This window comes from Manis pentadactyla, chromosome 2 (genome assembly GCF_030020395.1).
Source record: "Manis pentadactyla isolate mManPen7 chromosome 2, mManPen7.hap1, whole genome shotgun sequence".
NCBI classification, from domain to species: Eukaryota; Metazoa; Chordata; class Mammalia; order Pholidota; family Manidae; genus Manis; species Manis pentadactyla.
Window position 1 is genome coordinate 76,052,282 of NC_080020.1, and position 17,875 is coordinate 76,070,156.

A 17,875-nucleotide genomic window follows, 5' to 3' on the forward strand; every position below is an offset into this window, starting at 1 on the left:
GACAAATTGCTCAGTCACTCTGAACCTCTGTATCTTGGTCTATCAAATTGTCATTTCATCAGTAACTTTATAAATTGAGTTTACCACATAAAATGACCAACCGTAAGTTTAAGTTTTTTTTTTTCTTTTCCATTTTGAATCTTCAGACACTTGCTAACAATGACTCATCTAAGTCAGCATTTCTGTAGGCCCCTATGGTATTTTCTTAAAAGGGAATTCCTGGAAGCTACCGACAGTTGTCCTCTTTGAGCACGTTATGATATATTTTGAACATGATAAAGCAGCAAACCGGTTTTTAAATATTTATGCCCTCCACGTCATGCATGCCCAGTGTTTGCTGTCTCCATTTCTTTATGTGCCAAGCCAAACAGTGTGAGAGGCAAATACTGTGTGGACACAAAGTAAGCTTGTCTAATGTGTACTCTGTGCATATGTAACCTTAATGGAAAGGGTGTAGACCACTTCCCAGTTATACAGTGATACCTTGATTAATGAATCACCTGGGAACAGAGTTCCTTTATAAAGGAATTCAGCTGAGTAAATTTTTATTTTAAAACTTCATGAATCAAATAAAATATACTGGCTAAAGTCATGTAATTTAGCACTACTCTTCTGGATAAGCTGTACTTGTGCACAGAATGGAAATACCTCCTCATAGAGCATGTCTGTTAGTATAAAGGTAAAAAGGGGGCTTCTAGGTAAAATTATGAGGCTGCTTTGGATCAACTTTTTTTTTTTCGCTCATAACCACCAGGCTCCATCCCCAACATGTGCAGCAGTGGCTTGTTACCCTTGGAGTCTTGCTACTCTCAAAAATTCTGCCTTTTTAAAACAGGAATCAAAATAATTCACCTGTGAGTTTTAGTTCATGTCACTTTATGTTGATATTACTTAGTAATATCTCAATCCTGGCTACAAGTTATATACCATTGAAAGAGATTCTGATTTTATTGGTTTGAGCTGGGGCCAGAGTTTGGCATTCTGATACTGATTCAGGGTTGTGAACCACTGCGTTAGCATAAAACTGTGTTTTCACATCTTGGCCTCTTCTTTTATAATACTAGTTTATACGTGTGTGGGCTGTAGAACACTTGTGTCAAAACCACTTGGAGTCAACCTTTAAAATGTGAGTTCCTGTGGCCTCCCCACAGAATCTCCACTACTGAATCTTCAAATGTGTGTTACACATACGTTGAGTGTGTTTGTGTGCACTCCCCATCTTATTTCACTTTAGTTTGAGTGTAGTTATTATAATTATTATAAATAATTCTGTTTAAAAATATAAACTCTACATAATATAAATACTCTACCATCACCACTCTGTGGGACTTTTCTGTTTGCAAAGAGGAATTAAAAGTCATTTTTGACAGTCAAAACTTTTGTTTGATCATTAGAAGATATAAATAAGATCAATTTTTGCAAAAGGAAAGGAAAATAAAATTCAGACAACTGAATGATCTTTTCTAATACAAGTTTTAAAGTATGAGTATATAAATGTTAATTTAATGTGAATATCCATTAAGCTGTCATTAATTATGTAAAGGCAGATTTCAAATGTATAAACAAAACTGCAAGTCAGGGACTTGAGGTCATTGTCTGGAAATGTGAAATATATTTATGTTCAATCTCAATCTCTCTCTCTCTTTCTCCTTTTCCCTCTCCCTCCCTCCCCCATCTCCCATTCTCTGTCCTCACTTTCTTCTTTTCCTCTTATCAAAGCATCAGAAGAAGAAGAGCCAACTTCAGCAGGTAAAGTTCTTATGCTGTATACATTATGTCTGTTTAATTTTATGCCCTTAACAATGGAGACTCAATGCTTTGAAGTATATATTTTTTATGATTTCAACCAGAAAACTGTTTCATTTAATTGCCTTTTATTTCTTGGACCCACTATGCTGTCCCAGACTAAATGATGTTGGTAATAAGTTTTAAATAAAAAAGAGAAAAGAACTGAAAACAGACTATCACAGAGGAAAACATAACACAAAATATTACATCAATGTTAAAGAGGAAGGAAAGCTGGAAACTAAAAACATTGAGAAAAATAGCAGAAACTAGTAAAATGAAGAAAAATAGTAAAATCAGAATGAAAAAAAGGAAAATGATAAAATATGTTTTCAGAAATTATGACCTTCATGATAACATACTGTATTATCAAACATGTAACTTCTTGAACAGGATATTCAGTTACGTTTAAGAGTAAAATTCATGATCTTGCCTCAAACACTCTCTTTACTTAAAAACATAATTTTACAGTTGTAACTTAATGATACTGAAACCTGGCATCCTGACTCATTTCCTCATTGACCTGATCAACATTTATCAAGCGCAGACTCAAGTGTGAACTAAGTACTGTGAAAAATGGAGAGAGAAGAAAAGGCATGGTCATTTCAGCATGATTCTAGGACAAAGGGATGGGTCAAAGAGACATACTGGGAGCCTAAAGCCCAGACACACCTATTAGGATAAGGTAGGCAGCACAGCCAATATGACTAGCAATGAATAAAAGGCCTAGGCTAACAGTCAAGCAAAAGGAAATGCATCCGGTAGAGGCTGGTCCCGAGAAGACCTCAGCACTAGATTCTTTCTTAGGCAAGTACAGTTGATCCTTGAACAATGCAGGGGTTAAAGGTGCTGAACCCCCATGCAGTTGAAAATCCATGTATAACTTTTAGCTCCCCCAAAACTTAACTACTAATAGCCTACTGTTGTTTCCATAAATAGTCGATTGTCACATTTTTTGTATATGTATTATATATACTGTATTCTTAGAATAAAGTAAGCTAGAGAATTTTTTTTTCAAATTGTCACAAATCTCCAGAAAGTTTTCCAGTATATTTATTGAAAAAAATCCACATACAAGTGGACCCATAAGAGTTCAAAACCGTATTGTTTAATGGTCAACTGTAATTGAGGAAAGGACTTACACCTAGAGACAAGGAAAGAAAATGGTTACTGAAACTAATGGACAAAATGGGGCTTGACTTTATAGGCAGTGGGGAATCTAGCCAGTTACTGGAACTCAGGTACAAGATAAGGTTGTTTCAGTTCATATACCAAACTTATTTCAACTAGAAAAGACCTCTTGATTTCTGTCTCCCTCCAAAGCTAGATGGGGACATTAACCTGTAGAGTAATTTCAGAGATCAAAACTTCAGTGGAAGAAAATGAAATAGACATCTTACAGGCATCTTTGATAAACATCAAAGATGTCATAGTACATGACACTCATTACAACTGTACTGCTTTGGTAATGGAATCACAGATTTAGATACTCTCAACATTACATTTTCATAATAGTTTAGAACCTGATTTGGATGATAAGACCTCCCTATCATTTTCTCCCACTCTAGTCAGTATTGTGTATCTATTTAGGAGAAGCCTAGTCACGTAACTTAACAGGAAACTCATCTTTTAATGAGTGACCTCTGCCTAATTTCTCACTTTCTGCCCTGACTTGAGGCTTTTAGTGTTAACAGGGTTGCCCAAAGACTGTATTTGTTAACCTTAATTGAATTTTCTCTGTATCAGTCCTTGAGAGCACCATGCATTTCTAACTAGTCCAGTCTCATTCCTCTTATACTCTTACATGTCACTTCTTTCTGTGCTGCCTACCAGGCAATTTTGGTGCCATTGTAAAAGAATTACTATATTTGCATGATGAAGATTAATTTTAATCTAATGTTTAAGTACAATATAACTATTTCTTGGTAAACTTTCTATTCTAAAGCTACTTTAATAATTTCTTTGCTTACTAAGAAGGTCTTCTGGTAAATGCAACTGAACATTTCTTCTCCAAATACTTATTTTAGTCTAGAATGATCTAAACATCATAGTTTAATTATGTTTTAAAAATATTTTGTTTTCAGATATGACAAGATGTTTTTGTTGTGCTTTAAGAACAGATTTTTATAATAGAACCAATGTACTTATAAGGAATATTTTAACTAAGTAATTTCACATACAAATTACATTAACTGAGAAAATTTGTCATTTAGTAAAGTGGATACTCCTTTTGTATAAAAACTGCCAATGGTAGACAAATGTTTTCCTTTTAAATTTACGTATAATAAGAATATTACTGTGTTGTTGCATTAAAACTTTTGATGAAGTGTCATAAGATGTGTAGAGACTGTTTCAATATTAATACTTGTGGAAAGTGGATTGTGATTTTTTTAGTCCTTTTTGGTAAGTCTTGTCCCCAATTTTTTTGACTAATTTTCTTAATTGAATATTTATTACTGTTATGTGTCTTTTTCAGTGACATATAAATATATATATTTAAACAGTTATCCATAATATCGTTACTTAATATATGATTAATATTCTGTTTTTACTCTTTGTCTTCTATCAGCAGAATTTATCTAGAATAATTTTGTACAAGCTCAGACTCACTTTGTGGTCCTCTTTTATCTTTTTTCCTGTTAATTTCTCTATTCTACATTATCAGTGAAATACAATCTTTCATTTTCCACAAAAATTGTACCTGAATTAAATTTTCACTATGTCCCCACATGATATCTTTATCAGATTCATATTCTTCTTTCAGATGCACAGCATAATTGGACAGTAACTCCTTCAAGTACATAAATTTCTTTAAATAATTTTAATGTTTCTAATAGATCTACTCTACTGCTCTTCAAAGTTCAATAGTAGAAGAAATAATAAAGTAAATGGGGATATTTTTATACTGCCAAGTATTCACAGACTCCTAATTTCTAATTGTCAATATATGAATTATGAATTTAAAATGATTATTTTTAAAAACAAATCTATGCATGATTTATCTAAAGGTATTGGTCTCTAGTGGATACTACTACTGAATAGTAATTCTTTTAAATGTTTGCAACATATGGATATTATATAACAAATCTAATTTTTTTTTTTACCACACAGAAAATTAGAATTGGATTAATATAACTCAGTCATAATAACATATTCTCATTGTTCAGAACTATTTTAAAAAATAATAGTTTTCTATCTTGAATAACATAGAATGAAAAAAATCAGGAAGGCAGACAGTATGACTGTGAAAATTGATATATTAGTGTCTTATTTGTGTTATAATGCAAAACTATTGTGCTTTCTCTTTACAATAGAGTACATTTAATTTGCTTTATATTTAGAATTGTTATGACTGCCATCATTAAGACAAATAAGTGATCTCTCCACTCTGTTCCCATACAATTGGTTTACAGTATTTTTATGCTTTATTCTGTCTTTGTTTTTTCAAATATGCCTGATTTCTCCGATTTGAACCTCTAAATTGCTATGCAAAAAACAAGTGTTTTTCATAAGCGCCTTTTTTGTGCTGATATGTAGAGGGGGTGCATAATATATCACATATGCATTTCTCCTCCTGGGGGTGTATCCCCTCATTGAATATGGAGCATCCACTTGTTAATCATTTTCAGCTCTGAGTGTTCTGATGGGCTTCATTAGCCTAGAGGAAGGTGTTCTTCAGCATTTGCATTACCAGGGCAGTTTCACCTAACACCTACCAGAAGCTTCTTTTTATTCATCTTAGTTGAATATTCTTTTCATGTATTTAAACATCTTCCAATGAGTATAAAAACATATCCATGAACTATACAAGAAATTACTTCAAACTAGATTGTATCCCAAGATATAATTACAAAATGATGAAACTCATATTTTTAAAGCAGCCACAAATAGTTACTGTACCTCCAGATGAGTCACCTTTAGAAAGTGATATATATAATACAATTGTATTACTATTGCTCCAATAATTTTTGGAAACTCTCTTTTGAACTCTTTTTCAGAATCTGTTTTTGATATTACATCAGTTATTCCCTTACAGTCTCAGCACTGTGCTACTATACTAATCAAACTTTGATCTAATAAGTATGCCTTCAGAAACAAAGATTTGAAAATATTAAAGTGTGTGTGTGTGTATCTATAGGTATGAAATACAAGTCAGTTTACAACTTTGAAATCAGTTTACAACTTTTGAAAGATGATCACACTATATTAAAGTTAAATTTCATAAAATAACACTCTTAAGTCAGTGGCTGCTTTCCCTTCTGTTACACAAGCCCAGTTTTCATTTATCTTTTATTTAAATTGTGTAATACAGAGAAGATTCCTAAACTGATTATACCAATACTTTTGTATTAAGATATTTACATTATCAAATTGCTACAAATGAACTAATCTATATGAACTTTAATTTATTAACTATAAGGAATATCAAATCAGGCTCATTCTCATATAAATTTCCTTATTCCTCTTCATTTATTTTATCTTATTAGCTATTATTTTACCTCTCTAGAAATACCATCTATTTATCAAATTGATGAAATCATTGTAAGAATTAAAACAGGTCCTGAAATGGAAAATGCTACTAAATGGGATCAAAATCAATCAGGAAATGACACAGGATAGCTCTTGTAGTTATACAGGGGCTAAAATTAATCAAAATCACAATTTACTGTTTTTTGTTTATACTGTCCCTGGAGACAGGTTCTTGTTCTAATTGCAAGAAAGAAGTCAAGAATGAATGCAAAAAAAGCCATTGAGCAGGAAGAGTTTATTTGGAGAATACAATTCAGTAAAAGACAAGTGTATAACTGGGAATTGGGGGTGTGGGCAGACCCAGAGGGGCTTGCACCCAGAAAACAATAGGGAGCCTTTTTTATGTGAAGGGAGATGAATATTCACTAAGTGAGATTAGGTTTCAGAGGGAACAGGTGGAGTCTTCCCTGGAGTTCGGGCTTGCTCCACCCTCATGTCTACAAGTTTTTTTTACTGTATACGGCTCCCTTCAGAACTGTCATGCATGGGGAGCTGTGATTTTCACTATGTTAGTGAGTGTATACTGTATTTTAAGATGAAGTCAAGGTCAACTTCTCATAATGGAACCAGCCAGTTTGGGCGAGTCTGTTACCTGCACCCTCACCCCCCAGCTCAGGGGACCAGCTTGCACAGAATGTGTAGAATGTAATCAAGCATCCCTACCCATCCCTGCTCGTGTCTGGCTACCTACCTGCTATAACAAAACCAGCTCATAAGGAAAGCTTGAATTTTTTTTTCTTCTCTTTCCTGAGGGGAAATTTTTAATTGATTTGTTATTTTTTTAATATCGAAGAAAGGGACTCAGTTTGGGTTTATTAAACGTAGCTATTAATACTGAGTTAACTCATAATAACAAAATATCATGATTAGAAAAATGTAGAATTTTCAGATGAATATAAAAGGTAAAATCTTCTTTATAATCAGCTATGTTAAAACAGTAAATTATGAAAGCAATACTGTTCTTCATATGTTTATAAAGTTAAAATTTTTTAATTTACTTAATGTAAAACTTCATTTGTGACCTATTAACACCTGATCCTAACTGATAATTTTGATAGAGGCTACTAAACAGACGCAATAGTTTTTAATAGACTTACTGTGACGTCTGTGTTGCCCAACAGAGATGAAGTTAATTAATATTTGCCACACCAGAGCTTCAGCATTTTCACTAGTTCCTTCTAAATATTTTATTATGTTTAATGTTTTAAATGATCAGTTTGGTCATTGAGGAAGTATACCTAAGAGCACTAACAATCTACACATATGATAGAACACTGGCTAGCAGTAGTAAAGATTTACAATTATAGTTTTACATACGGGTTTATAAATAAATATAGACATATATATATAGTTTAAAACATATATTTGTGAAGCTAAACACAGGACACAGACTGCTAAGATATTTTTCTAACTTTAGAAATATTCAGTTTTAGTTCTATAAAGGCATTACTTCTGTTTCTGTTGAATTTTGTGATTTTCTTAGCTGTGCTATGGATTTTTTAAAATCTCTACTCTTTTCTTGTGGAGTTTAATTTCTGCACGGCTGACTATGCTCAATTATTCTACAACTCATGCATTTAGAAATGGAATCCCTTACTATATTATTCTCTAATGAACAAGAAATGCTTTTGCATTCTGATCTTAGCATTTTATTTCCTTGGGGTCTGAAGCAGAGCTTCACAGTCTCCTTCTTGTTTGCTTTACATTTGTTACAAATTTCCTCTTCTTTTATACAGACAAGCACATTTTCCCTCTAATGCCTGGAGCAACTTTTCTAATTATTTTATCAAATAAATTCTTGTTTATATATATATATATATATATATATATATATATATATATATATATATATATATACTGAGTAGGCATAAATATAAAACCTAATATATAAGGACCAAAAGTTCATTGCTACAATCTCTAACAGAGAGAAAAGTCATTATATATAGATTCTCAGTGGAATAGGGATGAAATCATTGCTTCTAAAGATTTAGCTTCAGTCAATTTACTAAGACATTAGTGAAAAGACCAAATAGTGCTTACTTATTTTTATATAAAACAAAACTTCCTTATTGATAAATGAGTTGTAGTGATGCTGAACTGTGAGGAAAAAGGTTGTTATTTAAATCTCTACCATATATAGACAGTATTTTTTTCATGTTTTTGCTAAGATGAACTTCACTCTAGTGAAGATCATGGGACCTGTAGGGAATTTGGGAAATTATATACTCCATATCTTTATCTTTAGACAACTTTAAGAATTAAACTCAGAAGGGGAAAAATAATATCTTTATATCTTTACCTATATACCCATGAATGTAGGTATAGTTATAAAATCCATCATCTTTCCCCAAAAGTATAAATCTGAAATTGAGAGGAACAGTTAAAAATCATTAAATCTTGTTGTCAGGAATGCATGAAATAACTAAAATCCTTCATAGTACAGCTTGAAGATATGTCTTCAGTAGTAATGTTAATACCAAGCAAGGCATATATTCTAAAAACTGTTATTATATATTGTGACATGGTGTTCTTAGTTGTAACAGAAAAGTCAATTTAATGTTGCTTAAATACCAAGGGATTTTATTGGCTCACAGAATTGAGAATGAGTATGAAGTCACTAAAAACCTGGTTTTGTTTTTCTTTCCCCTCTCTTTCTGCTCTCTTTTGTGGTATAAAATTTATCTTCACCTTCACATGGTTTCCCTTTTGGTAGTGATATGCCTGCCAGCAGCTGTTGTGGCTGTATGCATCTTTATCCTTGTCCAGAGAGGACAAGGAAACAACCTTAGTTCCCCTGCCTTTAAAGCAAGAGTCCTGATGGGCAGTCTAATTGTACAGGCTTAGATTCCTTCTGCCACCCCCTGGAAAAAACAGCCCATCAAGACCCTCCCCTGGGGCATGAGGTTGATTTTTACTTTCTCTCAATTTAGGAACCCTGTGGCTGAGGGGCAGAATCTAAACAGGAATCAGGGTATTTCTTAGGAAGAAAAAAGGGGAAAATACTTAGTAGGTCTATGATCAGTAAAGCCAACAGGAGGTAACCATTATAACGTGTCATTTTTAACTGTCTTCTTAGCTTTTTTCCTACACTTTGGTATATTTATCATGTTACTTTATAAAAATTCCTGTGAGGCCCTGGGAATCTGATCATAGAGAAATAAACTTGAGGCATATCTCAGTCATATTAAAGTATAATCACATTTATGGTGTTATACATTGTGACTTTTAAAATATCAATGTAACCATATCTTTTATTTTTTTCTCACGTGCATAAACATATTTTTCATGCTTGCCAAAACTGTATATATGCATTATCTGTGCTGAACTAATCTTTCCACTTTGCTTTAATTGTCGGTTTCTACAGAAACTACTAAATTTATCCAGCTCTATTTCTTAGATGCTGCTGACTATAATCCTCCTCTCCCATATTTAAAAAATGACAATCATGTTAAATTTCATTGCCCAGAAAATTCCCAAGAGTATTTAATAACATCATTAGTTAGGTTACCTCAGGATGATATTATCTTATTAGAGATTAAAACAATTTTTATGATGAAAAATATATGGTGAAAACACAATTTTATTTTTAAACTATTAGAGAATGGCCATTCAAATTTAATCAACTTTAAGCTTGGAAAAAATAAGTAACTTAATCTTTCCATATATGTTGCTACAGCATTAAGGATTCAACTTTTTGAAATACCTCAATAATAATGTTGAAAATAACTCCAGAGCTGTAAATCAAATTCTGATTCAATGTTTGTAGAAATTTCATGATGTTATTTCAATTAATAGTTTGATTTTCTGCTGCTGACCTTTAGAATATTGGGAGAAAAACAAAAAAAATGAAACCCAAGTTAATGTTATGCTCAAGTACTGAAAAAGCATTACAATTTAAAAAAGAAAAAGCAATAAAAGTATATTAAGTGGAAAAGGAGAGTGTATCAGTCAGTGTTCTCCAGAGGAGCAGAACCAAAAGAATATGTATGTATATATATACATATAAAAGTATAAAATATATAAAACGAAGAGATTTATATTAAGGAATTGGCTGTTGAGATGTGGGTGCTGGCAAGTCTGAAGTCTGTAGGGCAGGCCAGCTGGCTGGAAACTCAGGCATGATTTCTGTATTACAGTCTTGAGGCAAATTTCTTCCTTCTCAGGGAAACCTCAGGTTTGCTCTTCAAACCATCAGTGGATTGGATACAGCCTGTCCACATGATGGAGGATAGTTTGCTTCGCTTAAAGTCAACTGACTGTAAATGTTAACCACATCTACAAAATACCCTTACAACAAATCTAAACTAGTATTTGAATAAGCAGCTGGATGAGTGTGTCTAGCCAAGCCAACACATAAAACTTCACCATCTCAGAGAACACGAGTAAAAATGACATAATTCCCAGTGTTTAGTGACAGTGCGCGTAGCCCCACTCTCTGTGCACGCTTCAACTTGGAGGCTTCTTTGCTTTCTAATCCTCACTGCATGCGCTGGATTTGTCTTTTAAGACCATGTCCAGTGGCCTGGATCGATTTATTTTCTGTCCTAAGCTTCAAAGTTGACCCTGAATTTTAGATTCAGCCAGGTGGGAAAGACTGCAAAAGCAGCTAGATTGATGCAGAATATATTTTTTAAGTACAAATTTTCAATATGGATGGAGGCAGTCAGGGGGATTTTCATTTCCTCTTTTATTCTATTAAAAAATGTCTACAAGTTCTTTAAATTACTATAGTATTCAGCCCATTTTTCAAATAGGTAAAATTTTACACGTATTAGGTATAGTTTTGTAATAGAAAACTTGAATAGCTATGTATTACCTTTACAATTGAAAGAAATGTATGCTATTTAAAACTATTTGTAAGTGAATATGAAGGTAGAGTTTGCTACAGTAGAACAAGCACAACTTTCTTCAGAGAACCTTGAATTTGAATCCAGCTTCTGTTATTTATTCATTATGTAACCTTGGGCATATCTCTTTCTATATGTTAAAATTCAGTGTTCTCTTTAAGGAGGACTGTATATATTTTATTAGCTGTATTGCTTTACTGTGAAAATTAAATAAAATACTATACATGGAACACTCAGTTTATTGCCTAACAAGTAATCATAAACAAAATCACAATAATAATAAAATAGGAAATGACTGCCTTCATCCATATTGGATGACGCCCACTACATCCCATCCTTACCAGATCCTTTCAGCCTCTTTTTCAAAATATAAATACATCCCAGTCTAATCACTTCTTGCCATTATCTCTGCCACCACTCAAGTCCGAGGCACCATCTTCTCACCCTTGGTTTATTATGCAGCAGTCTCCTCAGTGGCCTTCTTGTGGGTACCCCTGGCCCTTCTGCAGTCCCTTCTCAACGGAGAAGCTGGGGTGATTCTTTCAAAGCCATGAGATCCACTGCTCTTCTGCCCTAAACCCTCTAATAGCTCTTATCTCACCCTCCAGAAGATTGAAGATTGAAGCTGAATTTAATGTGCACCCTTCTCTATTCCCTCCCTGGCTGCATTTCCTACTACTGCCACCTTGTCCTTCCTTTTCAATAAAACACAAAAACATAAACCCTGGACACATCCTGTCTTCTGCAGGGCTTTGCACTCACAGATCTGTAGTCTGGCTGCTTCTCTGGCAGGTAACTGCAGGACCACCCTACCATACCCTTCTTGTCTTGACCCAAAGATGTTTTCTCAGAAAGGCCTTCTTTTTGTCTGTAAACAGGTCCCACCTCCACCTTGTCATGGTCCCTGCTCTGCTTCATTTTTTAATTCTAACACTGGGAGCACAGTCTATGCATGTTGCTTGGTTATTGTCTGTCCTGGCTGAATATAAACTCCCTGAGGGATGGGATTTTGGTTTTGTTTTTGGTCTTTTTTATTCATTACTGAATCCCCAACTGCTAGAACAAGAGTTTGGTATATAGGAGATGGTTATTAAATGTGTGTTGTGTGATTGAATCAGTGAATAAAGTAAGCCACACTAATTTTATGCTGATTTAAAGCATTGTTAACCAGAGAGCATACACAGTTCTTTCTTGTAAGATAGGAGAAAGAGAGGGGTGATGATAGATATATTGCTGAGTTGAAGAAGTAAATAGATATAAGGATAATGATAATAATTTGATAAGAATCTTAAAGATGCTTTAAAATTACTTAAATCCTTTCGCAGAGAAAAATGCCATTACATTCATTTTTGTTTATCTGCTTTTGTTGCAGTAGAATAAAATATGTTTTGCTTAGAAGTTCTTTCAGCATGGTGTCCTAACAATGCCAGTAATATAGCCGTTATTAGTAGTTGCTTTATGGAAACTGCAGCAGTGATTTTAAGAAGCCTCAAACCTCCAACTGCAGTCTAGTGCTGGCCATGGGCAGGAGAGAGGCTGGGCTCAGGTCCAGGAGGCAGGGCCGAGTGCAGCCCTTGCACACGGGCTGGGCAAGCCTGCAGGGCCACTGAGCTTCCTGAGTTTGGACTCCAAGAGAAATAAGAAACTGCCTGCATTTTTCTTTCTTTTTTTTTTTTGTATAATAACTTATTCATTATTACATTGATATTGAGTCATATCTCATTAAGCTCATAGACATTTTTAAATAATTTTATCTTCAAAGTTGAGTGGATAGCTTTTTTTAAGTCTTTGAGTAATACATTTGAAAATAAAATAGAATGTACCTGGGTGTAGTATTTTGGAGATAAACCTTTTTTAAAAAAAAAAAAGACAATTACCCAAAGCAGATCTTCAACTGCTAGAATTCACCAGATATAGATATATATTCCATATCTATTCAGCTAATTGTGACTCTAGACATAAATCTAAGTAAGAAAATAATCCATGTTTTTTTTCCCCAATTTAAATATGTTACAACATTGGTGAGTATTTTGAAATCTTCATAGAAGCTTTTGAAAAAGAGTGAACAATCCAGTTCTCAAAATAAAAACAAAGGATAAAAACTGTGTGTATCAGCCAATGGTTTGTGCCAAGGCTTCAGTTATTCCTGACAGGATATCATGGTATCTGTCTGAAAATGAGGCCGTCTGAAAGACTATTTTATCCCATAACTTAGTGTTCTTTAATGTGTTGGGAGGAGTTATGCAAGTACTAAGCTGCTAATATGAACACAGTTATAATAAGAATGATTAGAAAGTCAATAGATAGGAATTCTTCCCCTCATAATTTTAGCATTCTGCACCTTTATCTATTTAAACACACTGCATTTTACATTAAATTTTATTCATAAGGTCATCAAGAAACCACTGAAAATTATGATCCATGTTGGATTCCTTTGGTATGCCAATCCTTATTCTAATATTGTTTAGGCAGAACTCAAGGAAGCTGTCTAACTTTCAAGACTTCTGAGAATTTATAGAGCCACAGAAGAAAGAGATCGGCAATTTTTTAAGTAGCTTTAGTTTTCAGACTGTGATTTTTTTTCAGTCTCTTTTGTTTCTGTCATCCAATTACTCTGTGCTCCCTAACATTTGGGTGAGTGGCAGGAGGTTGAGAGATAAAACTATTGATTAACACTAATTTTATTTTTATTCTGGAATTGAAGGAACCAGTGAAAGCTGGGTCCTTCAGGCATTCTTTGACTTCACTCCATGCAACCTGTACCTGGTTGTTATGACCCATCACTCCATGTTTCTTCTCCCTAGGAGGCAGAACAGTCTCTTTTAATCCAAACATCTGTGTTAGTCTCACTTCAAAGTTATAGCTCACATTTGTCTATCTAAAGTATGCTTTCCATTCCTTTCATATCTCCAATACCTTTTCATCTTTTCACACTCATCTTGGGTCTTTTTTGCTGTAACCCACATTGACTGTTCTTTTCCTAAACTCCAACCTATGTATCTGTTAGGAATGTTCTTTATGGCTGGTGACTGAGATTAGTATGACTGGGGAAGTGGTGCATTCTCTGCAAGAATACAGGACCTTCAAAACTGCTTTTCAATAATTTATATTTCTTTGAGTATGAAAGAAGGGATAGAATAGATGTTAGGGAAGCAATAATTTCTATCCTGAAAGGGATTTGAGTCAGCCAATATATTTCAAAAGAGGTGGAACTAACCTTGATATCAGTGGAAACTCTATGTTCTAAGAAATAAGTTCCGGGTAAAAAAATTAGATAGCAAATATAATTATATATATATATATATATGTTATATATATATATATATATATATATATATATATATATAATTTTAAAGTTATGTGCGTTTAAAAAGCATATGGCGAGAGAGCCCAGATATAAACCCACACATATATGGTCAATTAATATACAATAAAGGAGCCATGAATATACAGTGGGGAAAAGAGCCTCTTCAACAACTGGTGTATGGAAAACTGGACAAATACATATAAGAGAATGAAACTGGATTATTGTCTAACTCTGTACACAAATGTAAACTTGAAATGGATCAAAGACCTGAATGTAAGTCATGAAACTATAAAACTCTTAAAAGAAAACATAGGCAAAAAATATTTTGAATATAAGCATAAGCAACTTTTTCCTCGACATGTCTCCTCAAGCAAGAGAAACAAAATAAAAAACGAACAAGTAGGACTATATCAAACTAAAAAGCTTCTGTACAGCAAAGGACACCATCATCAGAACAAAAAGGCATCCAACAGTATGGGAAACTATATTCATAAATGACTCATCCGATAAGGGGCTAATAACCAGAATATATAAAGATTCATATGCCTCAACACCCAAAAACAAATAATCCAATTAAGAAATGGGCAGAGGATCTGAACAGACAATTCTCCAAAGAAGAAATACAGATGGCCAACAGGCACATGAAAAGGTCTTCCACATCACTAATCATCAGGGAAATGCAAATTAAAACCACAATGAGGTATTATCTCATACTGGTTAGGATGGCCACTATCCAAAAGACAAGAAACAACAAATGCTGGTGAGGATGTGGAGAAAGGGGAGCCCTCCTACACTGTTGGTGAGAATGTAAATTGGTTCAACCACTGTGGGAAATATTATGGAACTTCCACAAAAAACTGAAAATAGAAATTCCATTGACCCAGTAATTCCACACTAGGAATTTACCCAAATAAAACAATATCCCTTATTCAAAAAGACATATGCACCCCTATGTTATTGCAGCACTATTTACAATAGCCAAGATATGGAAGCAACTTAGGTGTCCATCAGTAGATGAATGAATGAATAAAGAAGAGGTGGTACATATAAACAATGGAATATTATTCAGCTATAAAAAGAAAAGAAATCCTCCCGTTTGCCACAACATGGATGGATTGAGAGGGTATAATGCTCAGTGAAGTAAGCCAGGCAAAGAAAGACAAATACTAAGTGATTTCACTTACTTATGGAGTGTAAAAACAAAGCAAAACACAGGGAACAAAATATCAGTAGACTTATACACACTGAGGAGAGACTAGTGGTTACCAAGAGGGAGGGCTTGGAGAGGGTGTTGGGGGAGGGAGAAGGGGGTTAAGAGCACAGTAATTCACTATCACAATATAAATTGGTCATGCAGATGGTAGTACAGCACAGAGAACACAGTTAATGTTCTGTAACATCTTACTACGTAAATAGATAGTGACTCCACTAGTGGGGATGAGGATTTAATAATACAGGTAACTGTCGAACCACTGTGTTTTATATGTGAAACCAACATAAGTTGTATATCAGTGAGGAAGAAAACAGAGGAGCAACATTTTAATCACATGACAAGGAGGCTCCTTTTTGTTTTAAAGAAGAAAAAACTATTTTACAAATTTCTTCTTAAGTATTTCAACATAATTTTAAAATTGCTTATACAGAATCTCTAACTTTAATACTAGATTTGCTAATTTGTAACAGCAAGAAAAAGAAAAGTAACATCCCAAATTACAGAAACATGCATTTATTTTATGCAGGTAGCTGAAATTAACATAAAATTAGAAAACAAAAATTAAACCTTACCTTATTTCCACTCTAATATTATCACTTATTGGCAGAAAAAAATCAGCTTGATACAGGTGGTCTATTTTGAATAGAAAACAAGTATTTACCATGGTAAATGGGAACAGTCTTGTCTAAATTCATTTAATTAATTTGGGAGCCATATCTTAACCTTGCTGTAATGAATATAAAAATTTTTAGACTTTTACTATTTTCAATTTTACCTTCATGATGATTTTAAGATATAAATCTTGTTGATAAGCCAATATAATTTTTACACCTAGAAAATGTCCTTTGAAGGGGACGGTGATAAAGGGTGAATTAGAATGTGCTTAGACACAAATCTAAGCTCTTTCTAAATTCAGGTAGCAAGAACCAAGAATCTCCCTGTGTTCTGGAAATGACCCCTGGGAAATCATCATGTTGAGTAAATTGAGGAGTAGAGCAGAAAATACCAGTCGATTGCTGTGGGGAAAAAATGTGTCAAGAAAACATCTTAACAGAATTTCTTCCACTTTATTTACTGGAGAACGAGATACTCAATAAATACATGTATTTCTGTGGCTGAGTGTTACAGCGCTGCCAGCTTCTCTTCCATGATTGATGGAAGTTGAGAATAGCTTTACTGTTCACCATCTGTCACTAGGGTCAAGTTCTTCAAGTGGACACAGCTTTTCCATAACATTTCAAACATTGTGTCTGTTACCACTTAACATTGCCTCCGTGAAAGAGATGCAGTCTTTTCCAGTGACTCATCTGACTTTATTGTTCTCCTTGCTCCTTGTTAGATTATTGCCCATCCTTATTTTTTGTAGGTTATTTGAATATTTCTAGCTTATTCCATATATTTTGGGCTGATCTAAAATCCTTCCTGGAAAAAAGTGGGACACAGATAGGTACAAACATACTTACACGACTGTGTGGACATTGACTATTTTAATTATTAAGACTACTTATAGGACCTGTTATATATAAAAATTATATAAAAGTAACATTTCTCTTTTAGGTCATATAGCCAATTTTTGATAGTTGGCCCTAGGTCAATTATCTAATGCTTATAAATAGTCACAATAGAAAAAAAAAAGAATTGTTTTTACCTCATTAATATGTTATTTCAAAGAAGGGCAAAAGATACTTTGAAGGACCCTGACATCACAGCCTTAAAGGACTTGCTGAATTTCCACATTAATTGGAGCTCAAGCAAAAAGGAAAGGACAAGTTGCATGTAGACCTGGAGATGGAAAATAATTGGATAACCACTAACACTAGTCATTTAATAAATTTAATAAAATTTAGTGAAATTTAATTTCTTAAATTTTAAAATAGAATTTAAGAAAATGAAAGAATTTTTAAATTGAAGAACAGGCTGCACATAAAAAACATGGAACTTAGTTATAAAAATGTTAATTATCTTAATTGCAAAATTTCATCTTTATTTTTTTACTTACATTTTGATTAAAATAAACAATTTCTGTAATAAATATGATTAGGGTAGACAATGTTCAAAATATTCTAACATTAAAGTCAATTGTCTTATGCATTGTTAGTTTCAAGGAATATACAGTTGACATTCCCTGAAGTATATGAAAGTGAATTTGACTAGCAGGGCTTATTTAAATGTGTAGTTTTGCTTGGACAGCTA

The 17,875-nt window shown here is 33.5% G+C and overlaps 1 protein-coding gene across 2 annotated transcripts in view; it reads left to right on the forward strand.

Moving 5' to 3' along the window:
- Positions 1 to 17,875, forward strand: part of EDIL3 (EGF like repeats and discoidin domains 3) — a 411,614-nt gene that overhangs the window by 149,129 nt on the left and 244,610 nt on the right. The window contains exon 3 of one of the 2 annotated variants that reach the window (XM_057493705.1): positions 1,720 to 1,749. The exons of the other annotated variant lie outside the window; for it this stretch is intronic. Coding sequence (XP_057349688.1) covers positions 1,720 to 1,749 — 30 coding nt within the window. The remainder of the gene's footprint in view (positions 1 to 1,719; positions 1,750 to 17,875) is intronic. 2 annotated transcript variants of the gene reach the window in all.